Source organism: Molossus molossus, unplaced genomic scaffold (assembly GCF_014108415.1).
Source record: "Molossus molossus isolate mMolMol1 unplaced genomic scaffold, mMolMol1.p scaffold_m16_p_1, whole genome shotgun sequence".
Lineage (NCBI taxonomy): Eukaryota > Metazoa > Chordata > Mammalia > Chiroptera > Molossidae > Molossus > Molossus molossus.
This window is the reverse complement of record NW_023425344.1, coordinates 214,213,429-214,237,074: the sequence shown is the minus strand read 5'-3', so window position 1 is coordinate 214,237,074 and position 23,646 is coordinate 214,213,429. Positions and strand designations below refer to the sequence as shown.

Sequence of the window (23,646 nt, the reverse complement as noted above, 5' to 3'; positions counted from 1 at the left end):
TGGGGCTCTGAGGTCACACCGCTCCGCCTGGACCCCACGGCTCACTGAAGAGAACCGATGGGGCTCTGAGGTTACACCGCTCCGCCTGCACCCCACGGCTCACTGAAGAGGAAATTCCGCGAGCTCGTGAGTCAAAGTCGGAAGAACTGTGAGCATACGTACCAGTTCAAATCTTTTGGCAAATTCTAGTTCATCTTCATTTCGGAGCATTTCAAAAAAGTCTAAATGCCTGAAAGACAATTAAAGAGAAGCTATTAAAAGTAGAATACTCTACAAACACAGGCACATAGGAATCAAGTCTGGGAAACAGATGCAGGGCTAATGCCAAAAACCACACTAAGTTCTCTACACAATATGTTGTTTCTTTCATCAAGAAAGTCTTAATATAATAAACATCATTAGCCAAATTAACGTTCTGGTGCAAGTACCTTGCGTTACAGACAGGCTACCAGTCGTTCACAGAGGGCACTACACACATGGAAAAAGCATGAACCACCGCAGAGCGTAACCGTCTAACTTACCTATCCAATGTTGAATTTTCATGTTCCCTTAATTTATCTATGACAGGTTGAATTCCTAACATCAGAAACTCATAGCGAAGATGAAGTCTGAAGTCCAAACTTTCCTGAAAGTAAGAGGGTGATAAGATACATATTTACGCTTTTTAGACTACATAGTTAGTAATCTTTCAAAACAATTCTTTACTATATACTTTATGCTGTGGTACAGAGGTTCTTACCACTCCCGCGCCTTGGCTCAGCACGGCATTGATGAAGGACATGATGGCAGTCTTGAGGCTCACTTCATCTCGATACCGCCCCGTGCTTTTATCCAAGTCGTTAATTAACGTCTACCAAGGACACAAAGAGAAAAACAAAGTACTGAATCATTATTGACCTTCCACTCATTTTATTAATTTTTTTATACTCAGAAGTTAATTTTTAAAATCTTGTGTTTAGTTGGAATTACATTGATCCATAAAAAGCCACTTTTAAAAGATTAGGCCTAAAAAATTTCTCTTTCAAAATTCTTAATATCATTTATGTTCATATGTACGTGTACACAAAGTACAAAAGACTGTGCTTCATTAACTCTGCTTGCTTTTTATATGTGACTATAAACATGGAGAAATCATCTCACTGTTTATACTGATCCTAAAATTAAGAATGACAACCTGTAAAATTTTCAGGGAACACCTCATTGAGTGGATTCAAAAGATACGTGCTCTATAGTGTATAGGGCCACAATTTCAAGTTCAGTAAATCCAAAATCCCAGACTGATCAACTATAGAAAGGATACTCTACTCTCTGGCTAAGAGAAGAGAAGACTTGATGTCACAGTGTGAGTAATCACCACCAAGGGAAATCTCAAGCTCCGCCCCCTCAGTGCCAGGAGGGGCCCCGTCAGAGAGGCGGATGGAGAGGAGGGGGACACACCCACCTGAAAGCGGGTTCTTTCACTGGCATACTTCTGGTAGTGCAGCATGGCCTGCAGAACTTTCTTGTGGCCCCCGGGAACCAGGCACACGGCGCCCAAGATTTCCAGCACAGCCACCTTTGTTTTAATGTTCTCTGTGCTCAGACTCTGAGCAATTACATTAATACTCTCAGAATGAGCCAGGACATGAGCCCGACCTTGAGAGTTGTTCATTAGCGCTTTTATACATCCAATGAGAGAGGTATGTATGCGAGACTCTGAGGTCTCGTAGTCCATGGTCTTTAGAAAGTTGAGAATACATGACAGGCCATCCAAGTCGATGAATCTGGTTACAAACCTGTCAGGAGGAGGTTAAAATGTATCAGACTTAAGTCTCTCTGTAATTTTGTAATAACCTTTAATGGACAAGTTCAGGGGTTGGGGAGCAGGAGAAAGGAAGAAGATGCAGTTCCTGAAGTACCCAAGGCTTACACTGATGGAGTCTTCTTAATTCCTGGCCTCTTCCTCAGCACAGACCCAGGTCTAACCAGAAGTATGAAAAAAATCTCCATTTGAGGTAAACAGACCTCAACTGACACAAAGAAGCAATTAACAGATCAGTAACCACAGAAAAGCAGGAACAAGAAGGCACTCAGAATATTTGTCTTGGGTTAAGTCACCTGGTGTTCCCACGTTATTGCAGCATCCAGTCCTCACGCACTGTTATGTGCTGACCACTGACTGGGGCAGGCCCCATATCAATGAAGTCAAGGAGAATCCTTAAACTCTACTATATTTGCTTGTCAAACACATGATAATCTGTATCCCTAAGGTTTTGTAGCAAAACCCTTTTGTGTGGCACGTTACATGGAATCCGAGTATATAAAATGAAAGCAATACTTTATCACTGTACCTTAATTTTATTGATATTTATGATACTATTTACTGTAAAGCCAATCAACAAGAATAATTCACAATGTACATCTGCATGTTAAGCTTCTGAAAAGTTCAGAAGTAACAAACTGTTTATCTGACTATCCCAGAAATTTCCAAATTTATTGAATCTTGGATATCCACTAACATCTGAGAATGCAGAACACACACGTGGAGGGAAGCAATGATTGAGTTAAGATAGGCTAGAAAAACTGTCATACAACTATGTAAGATTTTTGATGAATCTGTTGGTTTTTTCTTAGTTAGCATTTTATAGTCAAATAAAGGAAGTGAATCTTTATTTTCCAGCCTTTTCACCTGAACACATGACCCAGATATAGCCAGCTGGTTAGACCAGTTGGCTTCATTCATAGCACTTGTGCTAATGAAATGTACTGGTAAGCCCAACACCCCACCAAACCTTAGAGGCACTGATGGAAAATGCAGGTGTGGGAGGCACACAGTGGAAGCTGATCGCCCAATCTCTTTTTAATGACAGAGTTTTTGACATATTAACTCAAATGCATAAAATTCACACTTTCAAAATGTACAATTTTGTGATTAATATATTCACAGAGTTGTACAAACATTGCCACGATGTGATTTTAGAACACTTTATCAGTTTAGTCATTCTCTGAAGACTATAAATGGAATCATATACTTTGCTCAAATATTTTAAGGCTCATCCATGTTGTAGGTATATCAGTGCTCCATTCTTTTTTAATGGCTGAATAACCCATTGTATGGATATATCATATTTTATTTATCTATTTTCAGTTGACAGAATTTAGGTTGTTTCCACTTTTGTGCTATTATGAATAATGCTGATGTGAAAATTTGCAAACAAGTTTTTTGGAGTATACTTTTTTCATTTCCCTTGGGTACACGTTGAGGAGTAGAATTGTTGGATCATGTGGCAACGCTTTGCTTAACATTCTGAGAAACTGCTCAACTGTTTCCAAGGTGGCTGCACCCTTTTTCATTCCCCCCAGCAATAAATGAGGGTGGCAATTTCCCCACAGCCACACCAATACTCGTTAGCTTCTGTCTTTTTATATTTTAGCCATTTTAATGGCTGCTTGCATAGCTTTTAATTGAAGACAGTCAATTTATTGAATGCTCAATGATTAAAGTATTTCATCTATGGTTCAATTGTATGCTTTTAATTTAAGACTTCCTCAAAAGTTTGGCTATTGTAGAAAAAAAATAGAAGAAAGAAAAGAGAGGAATAAGGGATGGAGGAGAAGAGAAGAGAAAAAAAGAAAAGAGACAAGTAGTATACACTACCCAGGAAAAAAATTACCTCATTGGTTTTGTCCGTAGTGCTGTCTTCAAACTCTCTATGGTTTTACTTCTCTCTTCTTCTTCTTCCTTCTCTAATGCAAGCAGAGATTTTCTCTATGCAAAGAAAACTGGAGTTACTTCATCCAATTCTATATTTTAATTATGGTACAAGCAAGACATGCTATCCTCAATTTTAATACCAATAAATAATAAATCTATAACTAAGATTTACTACAAGCCAAAATGTAGAGCAAAAGCACCAAGAATTCTACACATTTGTTATCTCTACTAAAAGTTAGTTCTTTCAAATTTTAAATAAAGCTTTAAGAAAATGCTTAGAAATCCTAATAGAGATTACATTGTCCAAATGTTCGTGTACCTGTTCCATAACCGCACTCTGATAAAGGTATTACTATTTATATTTGATAGAAGGAAGAGTAAGCCTGTAGTTATTATAACTTTCTGGAATCGAAGTTGGTCACATTATCACACTATCAACCTGAGGTAGGCAGCAACCCTCCGACCCCATCTCTCCCATTCCTCAGACGAAAAGTATAATCTTTTACACTTTTTGTTCCATCTAATTATTTTTTAAAAGGAAGGATTAAATTGGACCTGACACTATGATGGACAATTTCTTCAGCGAAAATGCTTAAGTTTTAGAAATGACTCAACATCATTTGGGAATCAGGACATGGAAGATGTGTGTGTGTGTGTGTGTGTGTGTGTGTGTGTGTGTGTGCATGTGTTTACACTCTCCCCACCCAGGATCTGCGAGAGCAGTGCTTCTCAAACTGTAACGTGGATATGAACCACCCAGGCATCTTGTTGAGATGCAGGTCTGATTTGGTAGGTCTGGGTGAAGCCAAGGATGTTGCTGCATCAGACTAGTTTCCATGCAGCACGGATGCTGCAGGTCTGTGGACCTCACGTTGAAGCAGAAGGTCTAAGGAAACAGATCTCAGTTGATATTATAAAGTCACAAATGCTAGTAAGGCTTATGGACTTGTTAAAAAGTCTTTGCATTCCTCTCACCCCATGATCCCCTAGTTGTACTAAACGTTTCCCAGGTGCCTCAACCCACAGAACCACTGGTCCCTTGCCTTCATCCTACTCTGAACACGGGCTTGTCCAGTCTCAGTCTTTCACCTGTTACCAATTCAGAGAAAATGCATGGTTAGGGAACAGACTGGGGTATTGGAAAAAAAAAATGTTTGGCCCTTATCCAATGTGTCGCAATGGTCCAATCTTTCCCTTTCTTTCAGGACCGAATATCATCAAGGGGGAACTTTACTTAATTTTTTTCCAGTTAATAGTATCAGCATTAAGTAACTAGATGTTAATTACAGCCTGTCTTTGACTTAACAATTAGGAGGGTAAAGCCACAAACAAACAAATATATCAGTATCATTTATAGCAACTGAAATAAAAACCAGTCGAGTCTTGTTTTTAAACTGTTCCTGTTTCTGCTAAAGCTGCCCTCTTGCTGGTGATGTATCCGGACAGCTGTCACCAGAGGATGACTGGGAAGAAGCTGTGTGCAGAAACGTCAACGAATTCCTTCACAGCTCTGTGTGACCCATCCTGGAAAACCCAGCTCAGATCCAGCCAAGCATGTTTAATCTTCTGCAACACAGTTGAACTCTCGACTTTTAAACCATCCCTTTGCACCTGTAGCTCAGAATCAAGTCTTTTATGATCATTACTGCGTGTTCCTAAGCTTAATCACAAAAGCTATCTCCAAATTAAAGACTACTCACATTTTTTATTATGGTTCACTAATACAAAAAGAAGATGCACATAGTTATCTCAACAATCTTGAAGAGGTGGAACATTTGTATAAAAGCAGATTACATTGAATCTCTCCCTAATGGAGTTGGGAGATTAATGAAAAGTCAAGAAAATTAAATTGAAATTTCCCTTCCCAATATAAGGACCATTACTTTCCTCTCAAAACAAAAGACAATGTGGCCCTAGCCAATGTGGCTCAGTTGGCTGAGCATTGTCCCATGCACTGAAAGGTCAGTGGTTGGATTCCCGGTCAGGACACATGACCAGGTTGTGGGTTTGATCCTCAGGATGGAGTGTACAGGAGGCAATGAATCAATGTTTCTCTCTCACATCAATGTTTCTCTGTCTCTCTCCCCACTTCCTCTCTCGCTCTCTCTAAAAACAAATAAATACATAAATATATACACATATCAATAAAAATAATAAAAAATGAAACAAAAGACAATATGCTCTTCTTTTGTACATCATATGAGATTTAAATCTAAGACTCTCTTGCAGTGAGAAAACTGAGGATATGTGGATGAATCTAATATTCTACTGACTTTTTTAAATGAAATAATTTATAGAAAGTCTCAAGTTTTTAAGCTTCATATTTAAGAAGAAAGCTTAAGTTTCAGCTTTTTGTAGAAAAGGGGAATGGCTGCTATATCAAACATCCAGTGTGCACGCTGGCACATGCAGGACAGGCCTATGACCCTCTGTGGATGCTCTATTCACCTAACACATCCCTGCTCACATGAGAAGTGGGAAGAAGACAAAGTGCATCTTGGCAGAGGATGTTCTGGCCAAAGCTGCAACAGTATACACTGGCACACTCAGGTCTAAGAGAAAGGCACGAGGCCCAGAAATTCTTGCAGGCTGGGAGTCTGCAACCACGCTCGCTCCGGTTTGAGACATTTCGTTGGTGTGAAACCGGGAAGCATTCAGGCTAAGCACACTGATTTCACCTCACACCCTTCCACCCCGAGAGTGCACGGAGAAGTTACACACAAGGAAAGCCCAGGTCCTTCTACAACCTGTTGGGCTGCACTTTTATTATTCTGTTTTTCACTCTTCGACGGATCATTCAGGGGTCCTCTAAAGAACAAAGCATTCTTGTTATGAGGCTTACGTAAGTAACTGAACTTGCTCCACAAAAGGCTTCACAAACTAGTAAGTGCTGCAGTCCTTGACCTGGACTGTTTATCACTCTCAAAGCATTAAAGAAAACAGATGCCTGCCCCACCTCAGAAAAGTTGGGGGAGGGATGGGATTACCAGGCCTCTTTTATGGGTTTTTAACCCAAGTTAGTGAGAGGCAAATTGGAAAGGAGTCTTTGAGCTCGGGTTTAAATTCCAGCTCTACCACTTCCTAATTAGATGACCTTGGGCAAGGTAACCTTTCTCTGAATCCCAGACTCCTTATCTATAAATAGTACTTATAGCATAGGGTGCTTGTAAGCCTTTAAAACAACATGTAAAGTGCCTGTTATACTGCTTGTCACAAGATGCACACTCAATAGCAGTAGTTGCTACTGATGCTGAAGCCAAAGGATGGTGACAATGGATAAATGCCCCTTCAACAATTTCCTAAGCGGAGAGCCAGAGTCTCACTGCCAGGCCATAAAAGGATCTGAACGAACTTTGTGCCTTCCAGCCCGCAGGGACAATGTGTCAGGACTGCTGCTGTGTGTTGCAAGCATTGTCTAATAGTTATCAGAGAGATTGGCCAGAACTATAGGAGGAGGTGGTAGCAACAAGCATGGTGAGAAACAGACAGTTCAGCAGTGTCTGGTCTCATCAGGCCTCCGAATCCCTCTGTGCACACAGTAGTTCTCAGGTCTCATTAATTCATGAATGATTACTGCCATTTACCTTTAACCCTGGAAAGATGCTGGCTGGGTCCTTAAAGGAGCATCAGAAAGCGTTGATAGGTGTTTAACACATAAAGAACAGCATTTGACTGACAATTTAATAGCCTTGAGATTCTCTTGGAAAGGACTTTGGATTAGAATCAAATATAATTGAAATGTACACAACTCGTGACCACAGCAAAGGGCTGTCCAAGGCACTGGACGAAGGAGAAAGGAGGCGCATGAAGGAGTGCCACATCCTGGCACATCCTGGCCCCCAAGGGCAGGAAAGGAGCCAGGTCGACTCTGGACAGGGCATGGATTAAGTCACTAAAAGACAAGTTAACCTAACTCCCCCAAAATATGAAGAAAGGAAAAATCCATAGTGTTTAGTGCTTCTCCATTTATAGAAGTGAATTCATTAGCAACTGCCCTTGTTAGACATCAAACAATGCTAACTTAATTAGAAAGAAAGACAGCTTGCCTACCCGCTCCTTTTTTCCCTAATAGCAAAGAACAAGAATTCAGAAATAACCTTTACGTGCAGGAAATGTAAATGACTCTCAATGATTATGGCTTAGACGGAAGCATAGAAAATCCCTGACGGTCACCACAAGCCTCCCAGTCTGCTAACACATTCATACAAATGCTGACATCGTCCTTTCTCATCTTTGTCATTGTGGATGCCTTGTAGAAGGAGGATTTGGTAGTTATTTTCCGTTCTTTTCTGCTGGGCTTTCAGACTAGAAACCCTTGGGGCAAAAGCCTCTATAATTTATACAGCCCCGTTCACATTTACCAGGCTGTTTATTATTCATTGTGGGAGAGCAGAGAAGCATCTTCAAAGAAAAAGCTACAAAAGGGGACGTTACTAAAAGTCAAGGCCTCTGAAAGTTTAGCAAAAGTGTGAATGATTCACATATTTTGGTCAGTTTTTAACTTTTGCAGCAGCAGCAAAATGTTTGCTTTAAGTGATAAGAAACTGATTCTCCATAAGGACTCTGGGGAAGGCAAGCAAGAGAGGTAGAGAAACATATTATGGAAGCTGCCCTCTATGGATAGTATAAAGCTGACTCTAACAGACTGACTCTTAAAATCATGAGTGTGTCTGTCCACTGAGGCAGACTGTGTTCTACTGGGGGCAACCTCCTATTGTTATCAACAGAACGAGGATTTAAGCTACTGAGGCTCAAAGGTCGATGGCTTGTTTTCTGATGCATATTTCAGCGGGGATCACTACGTGCTCCTCAAGCCACTCAGAGCACTGACATCACAGGTGATCAGAATGCATATTTTAGATGCTGAACATGCATTTTAAGCAATTACCGAACCAAAAATACAAGTACCAAAGATTTCCCAAGGACATCTCGGTGTTGTTGTTATTATGCCCTTTCATGATACCACTAATACCACGGGCTTTTTTGTGTGTTATTTATATTAGCAAAAGAGTACCGTGGTGCCCAGTAAAATCAAGAACCTAGGAGGAACTAAGCAAATCATCAGTAAGTACGAGAATGGGAGGAGAACAATGAAGACAGTGTCAATGCACTGGTTTTAAATAGCATTAACTTTTCGAATAGCGCTGCCATAACTAAACTCCACGTAATTGGTAAGAGCAATTGCAAGTTAAAGTTGAACACAAGCCAGAATTAAGATTGCATTTCCTCTTACAACATTAAACTCGCTTATATTTGAGGGTGTGCTGATTTTATTTGAAACATACTGAAAAAGTCATTTTGCCAAGTACCACTCCTGCCCTCCCTCCTCCACCAGTGCTCCCCCTTTTCCCAACATTGAACATTTAAAATGGAGCTTGGAAAGATAATGACATTTGCTAGTTCTTACTCAAGTAAATTTATTGTGCAACTGTGTGCTTTGTACTAGCCCTGTATTTTAAACCATGTGTCGGAGGACAGAAAGTATACCTACAGCAGCCATGGAATTGAGCTGATCGATGTAGAATTCAGGCCAGCTTGTTGCTCCCTTGTTTTCTTCCTGATCCTAAAGAGAAAAACAAAAACGTGATATACCACCACATGTATACACCCCAGGGACATAAGCGCATCTGATGTCCAGAGCATAGACAATGGCCCCCACAAACCATTAGAAGGCACTGAGATAGAAATATTTGTCTGTAAATGCTGGCTTTCAATCATCAGACTGTCCACTTGACTAGGGTGGTCTCCCTGATTCAATTTCCAGGGAGTGCTAAAGGCATTTCAGTGGGAACTTAGCCACATCATGATGAAGCTGTTTTTCATCAGGGGCACAATAACCCTGCGCAGGGCACTGTGTTTGCTGCAAGGACAAAGGACCTCTAAGTCCTGTGTCACACCGAGGCTAGCACTGCTGGACCATTCGTCTGGATGAAATCCACAAGAAAGGAAGAGTTGTCTTTAAAAATGACCACAGGATTCAGCCAGCTGTTAACTAGATTTTCTCAGTTAGTTTATTCAGACTCCAGCAGACAGTAAAAATTTGAAGGAGGGTTTCATTTGATGTGACCAAAACTAGGTACTACTTCAGATGAGGATGGAGAATGAAGCCTGACATTGAAGAAGGTAATAAAATGAACACACATTCGTCACAGGCCCAGGCCTCAGGCTATGACAGATTGTGAGTTTGGATAGAAAATATAATGGGGGCTCAGCTGAAGAGAACCGAAACCCAAGGAATTCAGGAACCTATTCCTAAACCGCTCCAGCCAGTCTTGTCTTACAAACCAGGGTGCCCTGAAGCCAGCACCAGAGCCCCCAGGAATGCCAGGCTGAACCCACACCTCCAAAATAAATAAATAAGTGAATGAGGTAGTTCCACTGGAGCACCGGGTCCCTCAGAAGGTGCACTGTGGTCGGGGATCTCCACGCATGTGCGAACCTACATGCTACAAGTCATGAGCAAACAGACTCACAGGAGAAAACTCCAGCTATTCTCTAGCTTCCCATTCAGAGAGCAGCTTGGTACAATCAATCGCCTCAGAGGAAACAATGAAGTAGTTACTACCTATTTACTGGTGTCAGAATCCCATCCTCAAGATAGTGATTTCAAGATGGGCTTTTAATTTCATTCCCATACTTTTCTTAAAAAAACAAAACAAAAACAAAAAAACCACTTTCTGTAAGCAGTCTTTCTAGTCAGGTCTACTAGGGTAAGATGAAAGAAACGTAATTTCACAACTATTTTTTAAGTAGTCACAAAAAGGGGGCAAAGTAACTATTGCTTACAGCGCCCTAAAGTGGGCAGTAACTGATACCTGAACTCGGGCACTTGCATGGATTTCATCTGGAGACTGAACGAGCCAGATGATGGGGACACAGGCTACAGCAGTGGCTTTGAAGTGGGGCTGGATTACACTTCCATGGTTTTAAAAAGCTCAGGAAATCTGATGAGTTTTTAGAAGAGGCCTTGATTATTATTTAACATGTTAATAAACTAGCTAAATGGTAGTGTAAAGACTGAACCCTTCTGTCCTCGTACAGGGTAGTAAGTTTGCAAAACCCCTTTTACCAATGTTTTCAGCAAGCCTGAACCCACAATAATATTCAATAGTATTTGAACCTATAAAATGAACTAGAAGGTGCCAGATCTTTTTATTCCCCCAAACAAGGGCAAATTTCCAAAACTACAACAAAATCACACCCCATGTCCAGGGTCCCATGAGAGCCTGTCTGTGGTAAGCTTACTAGTCATGGTTATGGAACAGGAATCGTTTTAGAAACTGAAGATTAATATATAGACAGAAATCTCTACACCTTGGAAATGCTTTAATAATGTAAACAGATTCAGAGTAGACCTAGATACTGTAGTCAAAATAAGGGGAAGACATCATTATTTCACATGCCTCAAGGCTGACAAAACCAAATGAGCTCACGTATGTGAAAACCTCTTGTAAATGTACCAAGTGTTGTCACCATATTCCTGGCGGGCGAGTCTCAGAGTCCCTCATGCTATCAATGCATCTCCAGTTTCCCCTGCGCGACCCTGATCCTTCTACACAGATGTAGATGTGGCTACAGTGGCCAACTGAAACTCACAACCGTGAGTCAACTCTCTCCTGCTCTGTGTGGCTGCCAGGGTCTGTAGTTCCACAGAAGCACAGGACAGAAGGAAATGAAGGCGATCGTTTGCTGGGAGTCCCGCAAGGAGCACCGGACACTGAGACATGCCAAGGCGAGACACTCCCCTAGGAGTCCATGAAAGAAACTCCCGGGGGAGCACGACGTGTCCCATATTCCTGGAAGGCAACTGGGTCCTTGTTTTACAACCTCCAACAGTTATTATTCTTTAAGCTATCTGTCTTAATTCTATGTATTTGTTCTGGAGAAATAAATGGGAAATACTCAAGATTGTATAAATTGACTAAAGGAAGTTATAATGGAAGCAACAGCAAAATCCAATACATATATAGCTTATATTCAAATACTGTTCTAAGCACTGTGCTCTTCATTATAATCTACCCCAGAGGTAGGTGTTGTTATTATACAATTTTACTAAAGAGGAAACAAGAGGCAGAGAGAGGACAGGTGAGTTGCCAAAGGACACTTGCTGAAAATTCAAGTGAGTGGGAAAGAGTAAGAGCAACTTTCTAAGATTAGAGCTCGGATGAATCACAAACAATACACAGGAAGTGCAAAGCTGGCCTTTCTCTCTCAACCATGTCACTATAAGAAATTCAAACATGGTCACTTCTGTCACCATCAAGGACATACATCTGAATCCTCAGTAACTCACTACCTTAAGTGACTGACAGGCAGGGAAGAGAAACAACTCTGTGTGACTCAGTTTTAACTAATCTGTAAAATGGGTGCCTACTGCACAGGGTCATTGTGAGGATTTAAAAGATAATACAAGTTAAAAAAAAAAAAGGCACTGACGAGTGGGGAACCTTTTTTCTGCCAAGGGCCATTTGGATATTTATAACATCATTCGCAGGCCATACAAAATTATCAACTTCAAAATTAGCCTGCTATATTTGGTCAGGCTAATTTGGGGAGGTGTGTGATGTTAGCTGGTATTGATTCTGAGGGCCTTATGTGAAGGCCTGTGGGCCGGACGTTCCCCACCCCTGACACAGAACATACTCAGTAAATGTCAGCTAGGATGATAATGAAACTGTTCCAGAATCTCTAGCTGTGGCCAGACAATTTCTTAGTAGCAGCTGAAGTCTTTCAGTAATATAAGTGAGATTCAGAGTACAGTTTAAAAATTAAATCTTCAAAAATAACAGCTTTTGAAATTCACACAGGACAAATTTTTAATAGGATCACTTCCCAAGTAATAATATGTAAGAACTGGTCGAGTTTTTCCTTCAGTTTAAGATGCTCTTTATAAGGTTCAAAATAGGCTGTGCAAAGGTCAATCAATGGTAAAGGACATGCTCTGGGGTTGTTCACAAGACCACAAATCACAGGCTGAAGCAACAAGCATTTGGCAAACTGAAGCTGTACCTCTCCACGCGCTGCTATACTCCCGTGAGGTTCTTCGACGACACTTTTTAGAAAAGACAGACACTCTTTCCTTGTCTAGATTGGCTAAGGATCCTCCAGCAATGTAGAAGAGCACTGTCAACCCCAAACAGGAGGGGCATATTAAGGTTTAACCAAATAAATTTCAACCGCAGAAAGGTATTATTTCGGTATGAATGTATGAAGTAAATTTCATTCTGATAATATGCAGTACAGGACAAAGGCAACTTAATAATAATAAAAACCGGTTCCATTTGTTTTAAAAAAATGCTGTTAGAAAACATGTTAGCTGTGATCATTTATAGGATCAAGAAATTCTATCCCTTGGTAATAATCAAAATGGTCACCTATTACATTGAGTTGTCATTGTTATTCTGATTCAATGGGTCCACCCCCACAGACTAATACATAAATTCATTCTGACCTGGAATTTTCAGAGAATTCTAGTCAGAAAGAGGAAGAAAGGCCCAAATATTTTCCTCTCTTCGGCATGTCTTCATGATGTGTGTGGCATTTATCACACTGAAGTCAGCGAGAGGAAACAGGAGTCCACGTGGGTGAAACTGCGTGGAAGGAAGAGCTGGTCCGATGACGACGGAACACTGTGTTGTGACAGGCCCTGCTAATCACTCTGCTGACTTTCCCTTGACTCGGTAATAGCGTAACCAGCCTCTCCTCAAAAGATGGCCATGACGAAGTGTGGAGGAACAGCCTAGAGACCAGTGGCTAGCAAACTTTTTCTGGAAAGGGCCAGCTAATAGATACTTTAGGCTTTGCAGAGCACACCGTCTGGTGCAACTACCCAACCCTGCCTCTGTACAGTGCAAAAGGCAGCACAGATAACACCTCAAAGAGCGCGGCCACTGTTCAACAGCACTGCGTGTACAAACACGGGTGACTGGCCAGATCCGGCTCTCGGGCCACAGTTTGCGCTAGACAGAGCTTGGCTCTCAAGAGGGTGGGAGTACATCACAATTCTAACTTAATCACCTACTATTTTCCATGCCTTTTCCTTTTCTTGAAGCCACGCTATCTCTAGTAAACCCCAGCTGTAGGTTAGAATCAGCTCATGAGGTTCTTGGAACTTGCCCAGTAACCTGCACTTTTTCTAGAGAAGAAGCAGGACCTACCATGCCCGAAAAGTCTACCTTCTTCCCAAGCTCCCTGAAAGTAGTCAAAACAGCATAGCATCCCTTGGTCCTCCATATCCTGATATTAGCCCCCAACTGTTTCTGTCCGATTCACCTTTCCCTGAGAAGAGAAGAGCCAGCAGGCCGACAACCCTGGATTCCTGGGCCGGCTGCTTTACTCGGACCTTCCAGTGCTTGCCTCTCGCCCCGAACAGTGGGCTAGAGCTAGATCCCACTTCCGAAGCTCGCCCAAGGGTGGCAGTTGGTTTCGAAAAATAATTCCTGTGTTGGCACACGTCAAGATAATCATGTGGTTCCCGGGACTGCTGGTCCTGGTTACATATTTTGGTCACTGCCACAATTATACATCAAGGGCATTTGTTGCCAAAATCCAGTTGGGCCCACACAGAACAGAAGCTTCTTCATCCGCCAGGAAATCCAACACGTCCTCCTAAGCTCCAGAATGTCAGCCATTTTCTGGAAAGACTGGAGGGTGACTTTGCAATAACAATGGTTTTCATATTTAGCATTTGGAATCATGGAAGAAGAGCAAACCTCTGCCCCCATTGTTCCTAATGCTACACATCTGTATGTTTTTAAGGAAAGCCATCACATAATTATATAGCTAGGTCTTTGACCCTAGAGACACCCTAGTTTGAGTTTTCCCCCCAGGGGTCCTTTATATGAGTCGCCAGCAGGTGATTGATCGTGCTCTCTGAGAGAGGGCTTCAAGGGCCCACAATCACAGCCAGGACTCTGTTAGAACAGTCGTCTCTTACGGAATCGACAGATGTCTCCTTGTAACTTCAAGCACTTGTTGGCCTTAGTTTTGCCTTTGGGAACTGCATGGAATAAGTCTAATTTCTCCTATGAGCTATAACCCAGCAAATATTTAAACAATTTGAATAAAGCTATTATGTTCTCCCAGTCTTCTCTTTAGCCAAGCCAAAAATTCTCACTGGCTGTATAGCACACGTTTATCTCCCTCAATTCATAAATAAATCTCAAATTTTCCATAAGTTCATCACACCCTCGTGTTCATTCTTCTCAAAAATAACTCCAACAAATATATCTCAGTCCCTGTGAAAGGGCTCCCCTCACACGGCTGTGAGGGGTGCACAGTGCAGACAGGCTCAGCGGAGGGCGTCTGGAAGACTGCTGAGCAAGAAGGCTCCCCAGGAAGGAAACGAACCAGCTCGTGCTCTCCCGACGGCCCACAGCAAACATGTACGGTTTGGAAGCACAAGATGCATGCCGTAGGAAGCAGAGGTGAACATGCACAGTCCTTCAGGTATTAGGTATATCTATTTCAGCAATAGTGAAATTAGTTTTCTTGTGGGAAGACTGAGGACACTTTCTCTCTAAAACATAAATGTAAGTTAAAGAATTAAAAATGAGTGACTAGGAACTGCTGAGACTCTTTGTAGGACATTAAGGCCCTGCAGGGCTTTGCTCTTCAGGTTTCTGGAGTACACTTCTGAACCCCCATTCCTCGCCTGTGCACCCATCCCCCACCAGACATCAGGGGATTCTTCCACAGATGCGCGTGAAGCCTGGCACCTCTTCCGAACCCAAGCCCTGCTCCTTCCCCTTCTCTGGTCTAGGGAGATATAATACATATCTCCATGGGATCGATATACAATACACATTTCCCCACAGACAGCCTCCTGCGATCATCTTGTACTCCAGCCTAAAATATTATTAAAGATCTCAGGTCATTTAGAATGTTTGCCCCTTTATCAATCCCCTAAGTTAAAATTCTATATTGATAGAGGACAAATTTTTTAAAAGGTAAAATCATGACATAAACTGATGTCAAAGATTTTAGTGAACTCCTTAATAAATAAGGGAACTGCTAAGATGTTATGATGGGTTCAAAAGAGAATCCAAGGGGCAGAGGTATATATAAGCATCTACTTACAAATATATACAAAGCTGGTCAACAGAACAATAATCAATTGCATTAGACAATTTGTATTTCAATGGACAAGAATTATTAGCGTTACCAGGTTTTTAAAACAATTTTCAGATTTGTTAAAAAGCTCCAAGATAGTGAAAAGTAAAGATCACGCTGCACAGTGCTATCGGACAGAACATTCAGTAACCCCCACTACCACCATCATTTCAATGTAATTACAGTGTAGCAGAATAAGAGATGCATGACTAGTACTTCCTAGTTGAGGAGAACACCATCTATAAAGGTGTCATGTGGAAGCCAAGCTGTTGACTAACACTCTGCTCCAGGCACCTCACACCTAAATTACCCAATTGCTCAGGCCTGCCCAAAGTTCTTGCTCAAGAACACCTACCCCATCCTGACCACTTCACCTCAGTTCTGCCTGTTTCCATTGCCTTATCTGGGCTGTGTGGCAGTTTCTATTTGTGCACCACTGAGTCTCTGACTTGAAACCATTTAGACCACTCCACTCCATTCCCATTATACACACAGTGGCACCCGGTACTCTATCCTGCCCCAAAATTGTTGGGGAAATCACTGGAGTACTTCTAAGATTGCTCATAAAAACAAAACAAAACAAAAACTGTGAGTTCAGTGAGTTTAGACTCACACCCCACACTGTCCCACCTCCAGCCAGAAAATAAGCAAAACTTTACCACTGTTGCCTAATAGTTTGGTCTGGAGCCCGGTGACATCTAAGAGTAACACTTAGCCTAACACTATACTGCTGAACATAGGGCTTCTCAAGGGCAGGTCAGAGACAAACCCTGTCATCATACTTAATATTCAGTGCTGAACTGAATCTTAAAAGTCATTTGCTTTCCTTTTCATTCATTTACTCATCCAATAAACATTTATTGAGTTGTGTAATGGCAGAGACACTGTTCTAGGTGTTAGAATACATGAATGAAAGAACAAAGCTCCCTGCTTTCCTTGTTACTGATCCATGAATACAAGAAACGAGACATATGAGAATGTTTCTAAACTTTAACACAGAGAGTGTCTTACAAGATCACAAACTTATTCTGACAACTGGTTCTCAGTCTTTGAAAGTATAGCTTCAAAAAACTGTATCCATTTATAGACTTCACTCCCTTTTTTCATCATGATAAAAAGAAACAATCAAGTATTATTAACTTCTGCATTTTTACTAAACTTCAGTCTTTATCAATGTATCTTCCAAATAAAAATCAAGTATAAACATTCCTAAGCTCTACTGGGGAAAATGCTTTAAAGCATTTCTCAATAGCATAAAATATTACATTATTTTCTTATTGACACAAACTTGATTTACACTGGTAAAAATCATCAAAAATTTCTGAATGACCTGAAATGAAACACAACATCAAAAATCTGGCGTGCACTGCAGTTCTCAATTAGGTATCATTTTTGTTCTCCCCAAATAACATACCCCAGAAAAGCAAGGAAAGAGTGCTATTTTAAAGACATCTAGTCTCTTTTTTAAAAAATCCTCACCTGAGGATATTTTTTCCATTGATTTTCAGACAGAGTGGGAGGGAAGGAGGGAGGGAGAGAGGGAGGAGAGAGAGAGAGAGAGAGAAACATCGATGTGAGAGAGACACATCAATTGGTTGCCTCCTGAGCGACTACAAGCAGGGTTGGGAATAGAACTGCAACCGAGATGCGTGCCCTCGACTGAAATCGAACCCACAACTCTTTGGTCCACGTTCTAACCGCTAAGCCAAACCAGCTGGGGCAAGACATCTAGTCTCTCGATGGGGACCAGCAGCAATGAAACAAAGAGTCAGTAACAATGATATTTCAAGAGTAAAGAAACCAACTGCATTTCCGAAACCGCTCAAGGGCCCAGTCTGTTCAACGCCCTCTTCTTTCCTGAAAAGGCCTCGGCTGACTCGACAGAATTGAAAGCTTAAAAGTCATATGCAGGATCCCCGGGGGAAGTACACTTCATGTTCTGATATATCCAAAAGATAGTCACATCCTTACCTAGAACTAGAAACTGAGACTTTACTTTCCACTTCCCAAACTATGAGACATTTGTTTTACTTATTAACAAGTCATTTCTTTGGCAAAGCTGCTTCCCAGCATGGAATATGGCTGGAGCCTAAAAATCTCAATCAGCACAACTCGAGCACCTGAAGTTAATTTTGGATAACACCCCCCCCCCCCATTTTCATGGCAAAGAAAAAGAAACATTCTCCAATTATTATTTTCAGAAATGATACAAGCCCACATTCCCCTGTTGCCTGTGACACAAAAGTACACAGTGACATAAAACAAATGACTTCTATGTAGCTAGCTAAGAATCACGTCTTTGACCTGTGTGTCACCATGAAGTGCTACAGTCCTAAGTACAGTTTAGACCGGCTGGTGGTAAATTCACATGTCTGGACACACATCACTACCACTGTGCAGTGTGGAAATCCAATCAGTGGTGTCAATGGCCTTTGTTGCCTCACATCTTGCTACCAGATTTCCTGCTACTAGACCAGCCTTTCAGAATGCCATAAAGCAGGTTTTGATGTTCTGTAACCTGCTCTTGGGAAAACAATCAAAGTGTGTTTATGATTTGCAATATAATGCTTAACACGAGGCTATAAAGGGAGGACTTTGGAAAACAGTAATTACACTAAGAAGAGAATCAGGGGAAACAGTGAGCCCACAAAGGCATATTCCATTCATGGAAGCATTCTCAGGATGACTGAGAAATGCTCAGACAGGGCTCACTGTCCCCTAGAAGGAGGGTCATACTCATATTTCTGATTTTAAGCTATCATTGACTCTGTGATATACTATTGAATTAATGACAGCATTTTGGGCAAAAGAAAATAAAGAAGGAAAGCATGGGTTGGAAGATTTCACTATCTTAGATATGTTTAAATGAGAGGACATGGGAAGTAGATCTTAGAAACTGAGGAAACGTATATGTATGGGGACAGATGAAAGGACACCGTCCTGGGACTGCTTATGTCAAATGCTGTTCTGTCCCGTACTGAAGGAGAACGAGAGAATGTATGACCGTGTAATTTAGAGTTGGTATTCTTCGGTAGACTTTCTACTGTAACCAGTTTCTAGTTACACAAAGTACCAGGTTCCCAAAGTATAAGGAATTTGGAGAAGCCCCAATTAGAGATATTAGCAGCACATTCTAACTTATATTCAAAGCCTCTTCTTATTTTAGGGGGGGGTGGAATGGGGGTGTATAAAGCTCTGAAATACACCAAGCATAACATGAATCCAATGGTATTTGGTGTGCAAGAGCTATTAGTGAAAAGAATAAATACATATGTCTGTTTATTTATTTCATATAAATATATATGTATATGTAGAAACTCAGAAAAAGTGGTTTTGTTCTCCTCTGATTTCTAAAGTGGATACTTCCTTCCGTTGACGTCTTCCACAAATCTATCTCCTGGAGATGGTGAAGTCAGGCAGGCTTGGGCAATCTCTTTCTATGAAAGGAGGTGCCATAGCACTTAGAGTCTGCAGAGAACCAGGGAGAGAACCAGGAGAAAAGACGTAATGAAATATGATACATACCACTATAATCTAGGAGCAAGAGGAGCCCTCAAGGGCAAAGATGGCCAATATTTGCTACACATGACACATTTTTCCATCATGTGTCATGACAGACACTGCTAATCAGTTACCACACTATTCTTACTGAATCCATTCATAACCTCTGAATGCTTCTCAAAGTGCTCCAAGCTTCAACACCCAATTGTTTAAGTCTATATAATTGTTAGTAATCTATATAAACCTTTTTGTCAACCCTGTTTGAGGTTCTTCAAAGCGTGTTCAGTTAAACAGGAAGGAAGCCACAGTCCTAAGAAATATTGAAACAAAGGATGTGCAGTGCTCTGGAGTGTCTCCTGTGCTGCATGCCCCTCAGGGGCCCATTGGGCAGGTAACAACCAGACCAGGAGCTACTTCTGGATCCTCAAACATGAGATATTGTGATATCCCTTTCCATCAGAGATATAACTATCACTCAGACCACTCGCTCACTGTGCAATTCCACATCTGAAGATTGCAGAATTTTGGAAGCGAAATGAAGTTATGTCTATATGCTTCAATCCAGAGGCAAGGGGCTCAAAGCCTCACACAGTTGCAGTCAGAACCTTGGTTCCACAATAGCCCTGTTGACAAGTCCTCTAGGGCAAAGACTGTGAGCTCCAAGAGAGTCATGTTTTCCTAACTCTGCAATCGACACGTGATGCAATTTGTCTGTACTCAAGCTGGCAAAAGGAACCTTGTTAAAAATTAAGAGTGGGAAGCCAAAGATAACTGCTCTGCAGCAGCTGAAGACCACCACCCTCTGAGGGCTTCCATTCAAACCCAGAGCTCCAAGTCTCTTGCAGTGATGGAGCCTAAGCAGGAGTGTTCTCCCCGTAAGGCAGCACCAATGTGGGTGTGAGCGGCAAGCACAGAGTGCAAGCTGCTTCTCTAGTTCCATTCCAGAGAACAGAATAGGACACCACAGGACACAACCCCCACGGTCCCCAAGTCTCCACATTAATTGGTTTGCCCAACTAAGAAAGTATCTTACTTTCTCTCGGCTGTACTTTGCTTACTTATTTATTTTTATTGTTGTTTGAATGATTATCAATGAAGACAAACACAGGGTCATTCTCTCCACCCTCTTCCAGCCTGGTGTTTTCTAATTACAAAGAAAGCAAGGTCTCGGATCAAGGGGTTACTCAATGAAGAAATGCAAGCATGAGGAAACACCAAACAGATATGGTATCCACAAAGCAGATACATAGTCACTGTTTTCCCAAAAGCAGAGGAAGTATTTCTAGACTGAAGAATCAACAATCCCCAAATCCAGAAGTTGGCTTGTGCATAGACACTAGCTCAGAATTTAGGTCTGGGGGATAGGCAGACAGCAAGTTGCACACCTCGACTTCTTAATAACCGAAGGAATCAAGGAGTGGGAGACAGAAGAGAGGCTTTCACAAATTTTATCAGGAGACGCTCAGGAAAAAGACGCTGTGGTTGGAGGAGGAGAAACGCCACTTGTGTGATTTCCAGCCACAGCTAATCTGCCTGCTTGTGCAGACGTGCTGATTCTGCACCTGCGCCTTAGTCACCCACGGGGAAGTGGTGAACGCCTCAGAGGGACTTCCTGCGCTGGTGATGGCGCACAGCAGTCCAGAGCTGGAGGGATGGAAACAATCTGCCTGGGCTGGGACTGAGGGCGTAAAGAGATCTAGAGGAGGGAGCGTGAACCACACACAGAGCGGCTTCCTTTGCACTCAAACCAAATAAACACAATGCGGGGTGAACTGTCCATTTTTATGTACTTCTAACATTTTGCACTTGTGTATGGCTTGACGGGTATTCGAATAGAACACTTCAGTTTTTAAACCTTGGGTTTTTCTTTTTTAAATGAACACCTTCTTTTCTAGTAATATTTACTTCAATTTGATTTATTAAGACATATGGAAGAAAAATGAAGAACCTGAACAGTTTCCTGTACCTGGAACATTCAAATGTGTGCAAAGTGGTTGATCAGGGCTCTGAGAAACTAATTCTCTCCCTTCAGACAGTACCAGCCCCTCAAACAACCGGCAAATAATTCACTGCAGGTATAAATTGTTATAACCACTCTGCAGGCAATGAAAGGTGAAAATGTTCATATGAAAGCAACCCAGTAATTAGATGTCTAGGTGTCTATCCTAGAGAACTTCTGAATGCATGCACAAGTATGTTCACTACAATACTTTTTCAATAATAAAAAATTAGAAATTAGTATTATTCAAAGGGGACTAAAATAATTAAATGGTGGCATTTTCATATAATGAACATTATTATATTGCAGTTAAAATAAAGAAATACCATTCATTCTTTATTTTTTTTTAAATCCTCATCCAAGGATATTTTTCCATTTATCTTCACATAGAGTAGGAGGCAGGGAAGGAGGGATGAAAAGAGAGAGAGACATGAATGTAAGAGACACATTGACTGGTTGCCTCCCGAACAATCACAACCAGGTTTGGGGACCAAACCACAACGGAGGTACGCGCCCTTGACTGGACTCGAACCCACAACTCTTTGGTCCGTGGACTGACATTCTAACCATTGAACCAAACTGGCCAGGGCTTTACCGTGTATTCTTAATGAATCTAAACATGCAAAGTAAGGTTATAAGTATATGAACGAAGAAAAAAAACATATATACCACCTTCATAATAGAAGACATTACTGGAATTCAACTATATTTATAATGTTTTATGACTTTTTTAAAAATCCAAGGTGAATATAATAAAATGATGGCATTTGTTAAACATGAGCGTTTATTATATTCTGTATTTTTGTATATTTAAAAATTGCACAACAAAAATAAAACAATCAACCAGGAAATAATTTATCTCATGACTTGAGGTTTGTTAGTTTTCTGGGTTTTTAAAGAAATTTTAAAAAGTGCCAATTTATTGGAACCTAGACTGTCTGCCCTGGTAAGTAGATTTAAGACTTCCATCAATAACAGTATCTGCAACTGTGCTGAAACATTCTTTTATAATTTTAACACCAAAGTTTTGTTTTATTAGCTGAACATCGGAATCACACAGCTAGATCAACTATTGAATTTTAATGCTAAGACTTTGAACAAATGTTGTTGCTGAATAGGGCACTTGTAAATCTGGCCCACTTCAACCTAATAAGTTACTTATTTGTGAAAATGGACTTGTTTAATGAAACCTCTTAGTGTTGTATCCTTTCACTAGCAGTATCTCAAGCCTGAAAAACAGTACTATACACAGAACCAGAATGTAATACCCCAACAAAAGACTCAGAAGGTGTCTACAATATTTTAGATTTGTTCATTTGTCCAAGCACCAAAGACGATGGCTATGTTTTGGTTCATTCTACAGGCGAGTTTGCTTACTGCTTCTTCATTACTTAAGCTGGACACTGCATTTATGAAAACACAGACTGTGAGCTCAGGACCATTCTGGACACTACAAGTCAGGGGTGGTAGTAAGCATGGCCTGAATGACAGAAATGGTTAATACTGGGGAAAAAATACCCAAAACTGGTGATGTTGAACAAAGGGATTACAGGAAGAGGCAAATAAATGCTCATGAACCAACTGTCCTTATTGGAATACAACTTCGGTTTAAGGGCTAGCTAGAGGCAGAGAATCCTTAAATTTTGTACTCCAAATCTAAAATGTGGTGCTCATTTCGATAGCACTGCTTTTGTAATAAAAATAAAATGAAAAAAATTGCTCACTAGCTTTGAGATTATGCTACTAGTGGGGAAGAGGCAACGAGAAACATGCCTGCAGGGGGTTCTGGGCAGAAAGCAAAGGAAATCTCATCAGGGCCAAAATCGCCATGTGTTCACAGTCACTGACTAAACAGATAAGTGATATTGAAAAAGTCTGGGTGGTTTACAGATTCACCTTTGTTTTTTGTTTTTAGATAGAGTAGAAGGCTGGGAAGGAGAGAGAGAGAGAGAAACACTGATGTAAGAGAGACACATGGATTGGTTGCCTCCCGCACATCCCTGACTGGGCTGGGGATTGAACCTGAAACCCAGGTATGCGCCCAACAACACAAGCATTGCTTGTGTTTTAAATTATATTTATGTTTCCTCCTAATCTCTATAGAAATATGTGGTGGTTTTCAATGATCAAGTTGGCTAGGCTGAATGGCACCCTTTCTTGTAGGTTTCTGGGTCAGTGAGCCACACAGGGCCTCTCTCATGGCCGATGCAGAGGGTGGCAGTGAGTTTTGTTGTTCATCCACACTGTCCCCTATCTGCTGGCTCACCTCACTGGTGCGGAGCAGCACAGGCCGGTCTGCAACTGCTCCTCCGACCCTGGATCCTCCTTGTCTTGGGAGCCA

The 23,646-nt window shown here is 41.3% G+C and overlaps 1 protein-coding gene across 4 annotated transcripts in view; it reads right to left on the bottom strand.

Annotated features, from left to right (window-relative positions):
* The window catches only part of DAAM1 (dishevelled associated activator of morphogenesis 1), a 154,593-nt gene that overhangs the window by 44,002 nt on the left and 86,945 nt on the right, over positions 1-23,646 (bottom strand). For all 4 annotated transcript variants that reach the window (XM_036260282.1, XM_036260292.1, XM_036260269.1 and 1 more), the window contains 6 exons: positions 9,186-9,257; positions 3,654-3,748; positions 1,442-1,775; positions 740-850; positions 522-625; positions 163-229 (listed from right to left, as the gene is read on the bottom strand). In XM_036260282.1, the coding sequence (XP_036116175.1) occupies positions 163-229; positions 522-625; positions 740-850; positions 1,442-1,775; positions 3,654-3,748; positions 9,186-9,257 (783 nt within the window). The remainder of the gene's footprint in view (positions 1-162; positions 230-521; positions 626-739; positions 851-1,441; positions 1,776-3,653; positions 3,749-9,185; positions 9,258-23,646) is intronic.